This window comes from Cebus imitator, unplaced genomic scaffold (assembly GCF_001604975.1).
Source record: "Cebus imitator isolate Cc_AM_T3 unplaced genomic scaffold, Cebus_imitator-1.0 Scaffold376, whole genome shotgun sequence".
In the NCBI taxonomy this organism is placed as follows: Eukaryota; Metazoa; Chordata; class Mammalia; order Primates; family Cebidae; genus Cebus; species Cebus imitator.
This window is the reverse complement of record NW_016107691.1, coordinates 1,856,953-1,867,765: the sequence shown is the minus strand read 5'-3', so window position 1 is coordinate 1,867,765 and position 10,813 is coordinate 1,856,953. Positions and strand designations below refer to the sequence as shown.

Genomic DNA, 10,813 nt, shown 5'->3' with positions numbered 1-10,813 from the left:
TTTTTTTTCTGAGACAGTCTCATTCTGTCGCCCAGGATGGAGTGCAGTGCTGCAATCTCAGCTCAATGCAACCTCCACCTACCAGGTTCAAGCAATTCTCCTGCCTCAGCTTCCCTAGTAGCTGGGATTACAGATGCACCATTATGCCCAGCTAATTGTTGTATTTTTAGTAGAGACAGGGTTTTGCTATGTTGGCCAGGCTGGTCTTGAACTCCTGACCTGAGGTGATCCACGCACCTCAGTCTCCCAAAGTGTTAGGATTACAAACATAAGCCACCGCGCCCGGCCAGCCCACATTGTTTTGTCTTGAACAATCTTCCCTAGTTCTTCGCAACACTGGCTCCTTCTTATCCTTTAGATCTCAACTAAAATACTGCATTGGCTGTTCCATAATTCTACATAAGAGGGAAAAGGGGCAGCAATCTGGTTAAAACTGTGAAGGGGGAATTCTTAGGGGATCTGTCTCAAAGCTGCATTTGCATAGCAAACACACTGTCTTTACTTAGATTAAGTATAGATCAATAAAAATGTCAATGTTTTCTAAAATGCTTTTATTCATACTTTATATAAGATTAAGAAAACATCATCTGTCCATAAAAATATAATTTGGAGTACCCTGAGGGAAGTGGGAAGTGTTTCAAACAGGATGGAGAGACTGACAAGGACTAGATAGTTTTTTTTAATCTTGGTGATAAGGGTCTATTTGCATTTTTTAAGTAGGGGCATGCTGTGGTCCAATTTAAATGATTAGATGAAGTGAGACTAAAGACTAAAAGGTCAGTGAAATAATAATTATTACTAATATTATGACATTTATTGAACATTTAATATGTGACAAATACGTTGTCCCTCAGTATCTGGGGAGGGTTGGTTCCAGGACCCGCATGGATACCCAAATCCAAAGATGCTCAAGTCTGACATAAAATGGCATAGTATTTGCATATAGCCTATGCAAATATTCTTACATACTTTAAATCATCTCTAGATAACTTATAATACCCAATTCAGCCGGGTGCGGTGGCTCACGCCTGTAATCCCAGCACTTTGGGAGGCCGAGGCAGGCGGATCAGCTGAGGTTGGGAGTTCCAGGCCAGCCTGACCAACATGGAGAAACCTGTCTCTACTAAAAAATACAAAATTAGCCGGACATGGTGGCACATGCCTGTAATCCCAGCTACTCAGGAGGCTGAGGCAGCAGAATTGCTTGAACCTGAGAGGCAGAGGTTGTGGTGAGCCGAGATCATGCCATTGTACTCCAGCCTGGGCAACAAGATAAAAACTCCATCTCAAAAAAAAAAAATACCCAATACAATGTAAATGCTATTGTAAATACTGTATATTGTTTTATTGTATTTTTTGTATTGCTTTGGGGTTTTTGTTTCCCAAATGTTTTATTTATTTTTAAAAACAGAGATAGAGTCTCACTCTGTTGCTCAGGCTAGTCTTGAGCTCCTGGGCTCAAGTGATCCTCCTGCTTTGGCCTCCCAAAGTGCTGGGATTACAGGCATGAGCCACTACTCTACTAAAAATAAAAAAATTAAAATAAAAAATTAGCCAGGCATGGTGGCTTGAGCCTGTAATCCCCGCTACTCTGGAGGCTGAGGCAGAATTGCTTGAACCCAGGAGTCAGAGGTTGCAGTGAGCCGAGATCAGGCCACTGCACTCCAGTGTGGGCGACAGAGCAAGACTCCGTCTCTAAATAAATAAATAAAATAAAGATGAGAAAACAAAGGCACAGAGAGTTAAGGGACTTACTCAAAAATTATAAAACTAGGCTGGGTGCAGTGGCTCACACCTGCAATCCTAGCACTCTGGGAGGCTGAGGTGGGCAGATTGCCTGAGCTCAGGAGTTCGAGACCAGCCTGGGCAACATGATGAAACCCCATCTCTACTAAAATACAAAAAATTAGCCGAGCATGGTGGCATACGCCTGTAGTCCCAGCTACTTGGGAGGCTGAGGCAGGAGAATTGCTTGGGAGGTGGAGGTTGCAGTGAGCTGAGATCACACCACTGCATTCCAGCCTGGGCAACAGAGCGAGATTCTCTCTACTCACGCCCCCCCCCCCTCCAAAAAAAACTATAAAACTAGTAAGTGACAGAGCTAAGATTCAAACCCAGAGAGTACAGCTTCAAAGCTAGGGCTCTTCATCACAAAATGAATTTTTTATTCATTCATTCTTCATATTTCATTTCATGAATATGAAAATGCTATAATGCTTCCCTTTTTTGTAAGATTATTGCAATGCCACAGGCTTGAAATTGCAAAGGTCTCAACTAATACAATGGCAAACATGATGGAGAAAGCTAAGGAGATATTTGACAGAGACCCCGGGAAGTAAAATTGACAATGTGGACAAGCAGCTGCAGAGTGTAAAGGACTAAAACGACTCTCAGACTTCAGTTCATGGGCCAATCATAGAAATGAGAAATTCAGGAAAGGAACTCTTGTGGAAAAGATAGAAATTGGTCATTTTATGTTTGATGTGCCTGTGGGACAAAACGAAGGGCCAGGAGGCAATCAGAGATACTAGTCTGGAGCTCAAGAAAGAGATTAGGGCTAGAGATGTAAATTTTGTTCTCATGCAGGTGTTAAAGGCAATTTCACTTAGGAAGAGTATCTGTAAGAAACAAAGAGGGATTAAAGCAGAATTCTCGGCAACATCATCATTTAGGGAGTAAGTATATTAAAACCATCCAGCAGAGAAGACTGAGGAAGATGGTCACAGGGCTAAGAAAGCAGGGGAAAGTGGTGTCCTGAAATCTCAGGATGGAGTTTCAACAATAACAACATTGTCTTTAATCCCACTAGAAAGTAAGGTCTAGAAAGGCATGGGACATATTTGCTTTGTTCACCAACGTATCCCCAATGCCTAGAGGCCTGGCACATAGCAGATGGCTAAAAACATTTCCTAAATAAGAAAACAAATCGGCTGGGCTCGGTGGCTCATGCCTGTAATCCCAACACTTTGGGAGGCCAAGGCGGGTTTATCAACTGAGGTCAGGAGTTCCAGACCAGCCTGGCCAACATGGCGGAATCCCGTCTCTACTAAAAATAAAAAATTAGCTGGGTGTGGTGGCAGGCATCTGTAATCCCAAGTACTCAGAAGGCTGAGGCAGGAGAATCGCTTGAACCCGGGAGGCAGAGGTTGCAGTGAGTGGAGATTGTGCCATTGTACTGCAGCGTGGGCAACAAGATTGAAATTCCATCTCACAAAGAAAAGAAACGAGAAAACAAATCAACAATATTAAATGCCACACAAAGTTCTGGGAAGCCAAAGACTGAGAAGTATCCATTTTATTTAGCAACTTTGGGTGTCCCTGATCTTGTCCGGAGCAATTTCTGTGGAATAATGGGGGAAAGGCAAAATGGGATGGCTTAAAATGAAAAGAATGTTCTTGTCTATTATTTGTCTACAATCTCTAATTTTAAAAAAGATTATGAGGCCGGGTGCCGTGGTTCACGCCTGTAATTCCAACACTTTGGGAGGCCAAGGTGGACAGATCACCTGAGGTCAGGAGTTCAAGACCAGCCTGGCCGAGGTGGCAAAACCCCTTCTCTACTAAAAATACAAATATTAGCCGGGTATGGCGGGCGCCTGTAATCCTAGCTACTCAGGAGGCTGAAGCAGGTTAATCGCTTGAACCCTGGAGTGAGGGGCTGGGGGGGCGGTGAGCCGAGATCACGCCATTGCACTCCAGACTGAGCGACACAGCGAGACTCTGTCTCAAAAATAAATAAATAGAATTATTAAAAGTTGATGGGAGAAAAAAAGTTGTTTTAAAAAAATTTTAAGTTGATGGGCGGTTAGGAAGCGTAGCTACCGATGGCCCATTCTTGGATAAAATCTTTTGAGTCTGGAATGAAGAACAGAGCTGCAATTACAAGGGATCAAAAGAGATTTTTCCTTAAATGGAAGGAAACTTGTTTTGTTCACTATCGGATCGCCGGGTCCCAGCACAATCTGGCCCCTTAATGGGCATTCAATAAACCCTCGAGCTGACTGGTGGCAGGCTTGCAGGACGCCGTCGCACAAGGACGGGCACTGGAGTCCTTCCTTCTGGATTAGGTAGCGACAAATGAAGGCGCGGTTTCAGCCCCTGACAGCGCAGCACCCTCGCCCTAAACTCACCCACCTTGGGCTGCGTGGAAACCAGGGGCCGGGAGCACAGACAGCGGCGCACCAGGGAAATACGGGGCGGGTGGAGAAAGGAAAACTCCGCCCGCTGGCAGCCGTTTCATCTCCAGCCTCCCAGTTTTCTGCAGGCCCCTCCCGACACGGCTCCCTGTTCTCACACGCCTCGCACGGAACGGATGTGACGTCTCCGTCGCGAGCAATTGACGGAAGCAGAAATTGCTTTGCGGCCGGCACGGAAATTGCTTTCCTTCGGCTTCCGTTCTTGGTACATGTGAGAGAAGCGGGCTGCTGAGATGACTGCGAACCGGCTTGCGGAGAGGTGAGGGGCAGACGGGAAGGGGGATTCTGGGACTCGTTGGGGGCCGGGTTCCCCAGCTTTTGGGAAATGGGAGCCCCCTTTTAACAGATGGCAATGGTTCCCCTTAAGAACTGGCCACTCGTTCCTATTTTCCGCGATCCAGCCTTTAAGGCCCTTTTAATTTAATTTCATTCGCTTACTGCGCTCCTCACCGATATAGCCGCATCCCTGTTGGTCCTGATGCTGCTTCTGCCTCCCCAGCTCATTTACTGTTGCACTTTCTTCATCACGTGACCCCTTTTCTTCCCTTTTTCTGCGGCCCGATCTAATCCTCTGCGCAAGCAGTGCAGGAGTTATAAACTCCTCAAATCTTGGAAACCTTTGCTGGTTGGAGTCATCTACCACGTTTTCACTCCTGTGATGTTTCGTGCCCCCACCCCCCACCCCTGGAACTAATTGTAGTCCCTTTAGTAATGTTGGCTTTGCAAATACTAATAATATACGCTGTTAGCTAACAGTAAGTTTTATGTTTGTGGGTACCAGTCTCCTTAGTTAAGCACCTACTTGCTAAGCAAGCCCCAGGGAAAATGGCTTACTCAGCTGCTTTTGACCTGTTTCTCCATTCCTGGAAACAAGTGATCAAGATGACACTTTTGATTAGGCTGCCTGTCAAGGAGTCAAACATGTGGAGGATGCTTAGAAATATTAATCGTGAGTCCGGGCATGGTGGTTCACGCCTGAAATCCTTGCACTTTGGGAGGCCTAGGCGGGAGGATTACCTGAGCTCAGGAGTTGGATACCAGCCTGGACAACACGAAGAAACCCCATCTCTACTAAAATACAAGAAATTAGCCGGGCAAAGCGGCCTGTGCCTGTAATCTCAGCTACTCGGGAGGTTGAGACAGGAGAATCGCTTGAACCTGGGAAGCAGAGGTTGCAGTGAGCCAAGATCATGCCACTGTACTCCAGCCTGGTTGATAGAGTGAGACTCCATCTCAAAACATACATATATATATCTATATATATATATCATGAAACTGCCTTGCCTCCAGGGCCAGCAACAGCATCTTTGGCCGTATTATTCCAGGGTTTGACATTTGTATAGCTTCCTATAGGTCATAGGAAATGTTGTACCAATCACTGAAAAGTATTAGTTCTTTTGCATGCACTCTTGGAGGTGTTGCCTGACTTCAGTCTAAATTTCATGTCATGACAAGTTTCCAAAGGCTTTCACACTGCTGTATGTATCTTCCAAGGGATAGGGCTATTCTGTGCTGAAGTTACAATGTTTTTGAGATTGTTTTAATAGATTAGACATTATTTCAAATGATAACATTTCTTTATTTCACTTCAACTTTTATTATAATTAAGGGATACATATGCAGGTTTGTTAGATGGTTATATTGCATGAACATTTCTTTGTTGCCTCTTTTAACAGCCTTCTGGCTTTGAGCCAACAGGAAGAACTAGTGGATTTGCCAAAAGACTACCTCTTGAGTGAGAGTGAAGATGAGGTGGGTGACAATTGCTAAACTGCCTTCAAAATTAGGGTAGAGAGCACATTCCTGGAAAGGAAAGGTGTGGCAATGTAAGATACTGTGTAATATTAAGTGCTAAATTAGCCAGGCGTGGTGATGGTGGCATGTGCCTGTAATCCCAGCTACTATTGAGCCCAGGAGGTGGAGGTTGCAGTGAGCCAAGATCGTGCCACTGCACTCCAACCTGGTAACAGAGCAAGACTCCATCTCAGAAAAAAAAAAAAAAAAAAAAAAAAAACACACACCCACACACATGGTCCTCATGATATGTTTCCCCATTTCCCAAGTTTGGAATTCTGTAGAGTGTTATTTAATTATCTGACTGAAATATGCATACGTATTTTAAGCTGTATCTCCAACAGATGCTATAGGAATTCCAATTCTTTATTCTCCTGACAAAAAGAAAAAACCCAGGTTTTTTTCCCTGGGGTGGGGGGCACACAACATATCTATTAATAACAAGGAGGAGTTTTTTTCTTTTTTTCTGGTTGGTGTGTTCTTCCTAGGAAAAGGCAACTTAACTTGGAGGCCAGGTGCAGTGGCTCATGCCTGTAATCCCAGGACTTTGGGAGGCCAAGGTGGGCAGATCACTGGAGGTCAGGAGTTCAAGACCAGCCTGGCCAACATGGTGAACCCCATCTTTACTAAAAATACAAAAATTAGCCAGGCATGGTGGTTTGCGCCTGTAAGCCTAGCTATTCCGGTGGCTGAGGCAAGAGAATTGCTTGAATCCAGGAGGTGGAGGTTGCAGTGGGCCGAGATCGCATCACTGTACTCCCTCCTGGGCAAGACAGTGAGACCCTGTCTCAAAGAAAAAAAACCAACTTGGTACCTGGCTATGACTTACACTATATGTCAGGGTTTCTGTGTTGGATGATACTATATATTTTATACAGAAACACCATTCTAAGCCCTTTTTGTCCCAAAGCAAGTTAGGACAGACGCATGACATTACCTCCTTTTTAGTTTGAGCTGGAATGCTTGCACACCAGACCTCTTCCAGTTCCCCAGTTCTCCACTGACCAAAAGTACGAGAGATTTTACGTGGGCCTCAGTTTCCATGTTGTCTTTTCCCTCCTGCTCATCCTGATAGTTTTTCTTTTTCTGTGTCTTAGGGGGACTGTGATGGAGAGAGAAAGCATCAGAAGCTTCTGGAAGCAATCAGTTCCCTTGATGGAAAGAATAGGTAACGTTTCCATCAGTTAGGGCAGATTATAACTAGCCGATTCCATGTGATTTCTTTGCAGCTAATATTTATTGAGTGCTTCATGTAAAGATCTTAATACCAGTGCCTAGCATATAGTAAGCATTATATAATTAACTGTTAGCTATTATTAGTCTTAGTGCCATTATTGTAAACATTCGAAGTCTTATTCCACATGAAAATCTTTTAAAGCATTGAGTAAACATTACTTAACCCCATTAGAGAAGTAAATTGACTTACCCCCAAGGTCACCTGGCTCATAAGTTGCAGGTTCAAGTGTGTTTGAATCTAAGTTCAATATGTTTTCCACTATGCTTACCTTGTAATAGAAGAGATGAGGGTTAGACAACCAAGTCCAAGTAAGGAACAGATTTCCTTGCTGCATCATGACAAAACCCGACCCTAGAAGAAATACAAGAAACCAAAGCCTTGTTTGAAGACAGAAGTGTTTGTCTCTCTCACCCCCAACCCCTATAAAATGTATCCATTCCTATTATATTGTTTGGCCTAATTTCAGGCGGAAATTGGCTGAGAGGTCCGAGGCTAGTCTGAAGGTATCAGAGTTCAATGTCAGTTCTGAAGGTAAGTTGAACAAAGGAAGATACCCATGCATGAAGCTTGTGGGGTTTCAAAGGCAAAGTGTTCACCTCACCCTCCAAGAACTGTTTTTGATGTGGTTAATGATGCATACCATAAATATCTGGGAGAGTGTGTGAAGAAGGGTAGTCAGATGCCCTTCAATTTCTTTCCATCTCTCAAAGCCTAGAAGGCTGTGGTCAAGGTCTCCTATTGAGTTTGATGAGATACTTCTAGGATAGAGGGACATGAATGAAGACAGCTGCCTCTTACTAACTTTGTCATAATTCATAGTTGTACAATTTCATTTTTATTTCAGTTCTCTTACAATGCTTCTAGTTAGGAGACAGCCCAATATTCTCTTCAGCCAGAGCTCAGAGAGGTCACGTCACTTACTCAAGGGCCTTCACCTAGTACAGTGTCAGTAGCAATATCAGGATAATAACTGTTGTGGTACCAAGGCTACAGCAGCAAATAAGATGTGAGCTCATAGGGCTTACATTCTAATGAAGGGAGACAATAAGAGAGGATGATGCAGTAACGTGACTAAGTGGCTACTTTAGAAGGGTTGGTCATGAAAGGCCCCGGAAGAGGCAAAATTGAAGCTGAGATGTGAACGACAAGTAAAGTCAGTCATGCAAAGATGGGGTGGGGGGGAAAGCAATTCAGGCCAGGGAACAGCTAGGGCAAAGGCTCTAAGGTAGAAACATGAACAGTATGTTGAAGAGTAGGAAAGCGGCCCCTGTGACAAAGGGTGGAGGGTAGGGGGTGACATGAGGTTAGAGAGGCAGGTGGGGACTAGATCTCATAGGGCTGTGTCCTTTAGGTAGATGAGATTCAAAGTATAATGGGGAGTCATTGGAGGATTTTCAGCAGGGTCATGACATGCTGTGGATTATATTTTCTTCTTTTTTTTTTTTTTTGAGATGGAGTCTTGCTCTTTTCGCCCAGACTGGAGCACAGTGGCACAATCTCGGCTCACGGCAGCCTCCACTTTGCAGGTTCAAGCGATTCTCCTGCCTCAGCCTCCCAAGTAGCTGGGATTACAGGCGCCCGCCACCATGCCTGGCTAATTTTTGTATTTTTAGTAGAGGCAGGGTTTCACCATGTTGGCCAGGCTGGTCTCAAACTCCTGACCTCATGATCCACTCGCCTCAGCCTCCCAAAGTGCTGGGATTACAGGCGTGAGCCACCGCACCTGGTCTGGTTTATAGTTTCAAAAGATCATTTTGGGCCGGGCACAGTGGCTCACACCTGTAATCCCCACTTTGGGAGGCCAAGGTGGGCAGATTGCTTTAGCCCAGGAGTTTGGGACTGGCCTGGGCAACATAGCAAAACCCCATCTCTACAAAAAATTAGCCAGGCGTGGTGACACGCACCTCTAGTGCCAACTACTTGGCAAGCTGAAGTGGGAGAATCGCCTGAGTCTGGGAAGCAGAGATGGCACCACTGCTCTCCAGCCTAAGTGACAGAGTGAGACCCTGTCTCAAAAAAAAAAAAAACAAAAAGATCACTTTTTCTGTTTTTATTTTTGGCTGTTATGTGAAGAATGAATTGCAATGGTGCAAGAGTGGAAGCCCCAGGAGAAAAGCAACTGAGTTTTGAATAAATATTTTTCTGCTCTCTTCCATCCCCTAACACATTTGGGGTGAATGCAGAAGAGTGATAGTGTTGGCATGGCTAGAAATAGGGAATTGAAGTAAGAGGATTCTTCCTACTTCTGCACATTTGCCATCTACTGGCATTTTCTACTGAGGCTTCTCCCTACACTTTATTGAGATCTTGCCTCACTTCTTGGTCTGACCAGAAAGTTTGACCTTTCTACAGGATCAGGAGAAAAGTTGGTCCTTGCAGATCTGCTTGAGCCTGTTAAAACTTCATCTTCTTTGGCTACTGTGAAAAAGCAACTGAATAGAGTCAAATCAAAGAAGACTGTGGAGTTACCTCTTAACAAAGAAGAGATTGAACGGGTATGCTACAGAGAAGGTGGTCTATTAAGGGAAAGAAATTGAATTGACAAGGGAAAACAGGGTAATATAAGAGAAAGAAGGGAAAGACCTGAAAAATGGGAGGAGGGGGAGCTGTGATTTCCCCACTATGGGTAAGATTAAAAATAATCTAGGAGTGCTGGGCACGGTGGCTCATACCTGTAATCCCAGCACTTTGGGACGCCAAAGCAGGCAGATCACCTGAGGTCAGGAGTTTGAGACCAGCCTGGCCAACATGGTGAAACACCCTCTCGACTAAAAATGCAGAATTAGCCGGGTGTGGTGGCACATGCCTGTAATCCCAGCTACTTGGGAGGCTGAGGCAGGAGAATAGCTTGAACCAGGAGGTAGAGGTTGCAGTGAGCTGAGATCACACCATTGCTCTCCAACCTGGGTAACACGAGTGAAAGTCTATCTAAAAATAATAATAATCATCATCTAGGAGAAACTGCAGTCCTGAGAAGCAAGAGGTAACCTCTAGCATCCTGATTCTTGGGCTAAGAAACATTGCCTCCTAATTTTTTGTTAGTCCTTTGGGTGTGATACTTAATCTTGTGGCTCTTTCTTTTTATATACCTTGCCTGCTTCAGATCCACAGAGAAGTAGCATTCAATAAAACCTCACAAGTCCTCTCCAAATGGGACCCTATCGTCCTGAAGAACCGACAGGCAGAGCAGCTGGTTTTTCCCCTGGAGAAGGAGGAGCCAGTCATTGCTCCCATTGAACATGTGCTCAGTAGCTGGAAGGTGAGTACAACAAAATGAAACTGAACTTCACTGAAAGGTGAGATTTCGTAAGTTGGAGATTTCAGAGCCTGCAATTGATTTGTTTGGACATGTTCAGGTAAACCTCAGCTTAAGTCATTTTAGCTTTGTGCTTAGAAAGAAGGGGTTGCCCATCGTCATTGTCAGTCATGCAGTAATCAGTCACAATGGCCCTGTGATCACTTTTTTTTTTTTTTTTGAGACAGAGTCTTACTCCATCACCCAGGCTGGAGTGCAGTGGCATGATCTCGGCTCATTGCAGCCTCCACCTCCTGGGTTCAAGCAATTCTGCCTTGGCCTCCCAAGTAG

General features: G+C 44.6%; 1 protein-coding gene across 2 annotated transcripts in view; it reads left to right on the top strand.

Moving 5' to 3' along the window:
• Window positions 1-4,341: 4,341 nt before the first annotated feature.
• UTP14A (UTP14A small subunit processome component) overlaps window positions 4,342-10,813 on the top strand; it is a 23,945-nt gene continuing 17,473 nt past the window's right edge. The window contains exons 1-6 of one of the 2 annotated variants that reach the window (XM_017507524.2): window positions 4,342-4,455; window positions 5,873-5,948; window positions 7,088-7,158; window positions 7,694-7,758; window positions 9,580-9,722; window positions 10,331-10,486. In XM_017507524.2, coding sequence (XP_017363013.1) covers window positions 4,430-4,455; window positions 5,873-5,948; window positions 7,088-7,158; window positions 7,694-7,758; window positions 9,580-9,722; window positions 10,331-10,486 — 537 coding nt within the window. In that variant the 5' untranslated portion in view covers window positions 4,342-4,429. Of the gene's footprint in view, window positions 4,456-5,872; window positions 5,949-6,214; window positions 6,551-7,087; window positions 7,159-7,693; window positions 7,759-9,579; window positions 9,723-10,330; window positions 10,487-10,813 lie in introns of those variants that run through there. The other variant, XM_037731036.1, reaches the window with a different exon arrangement.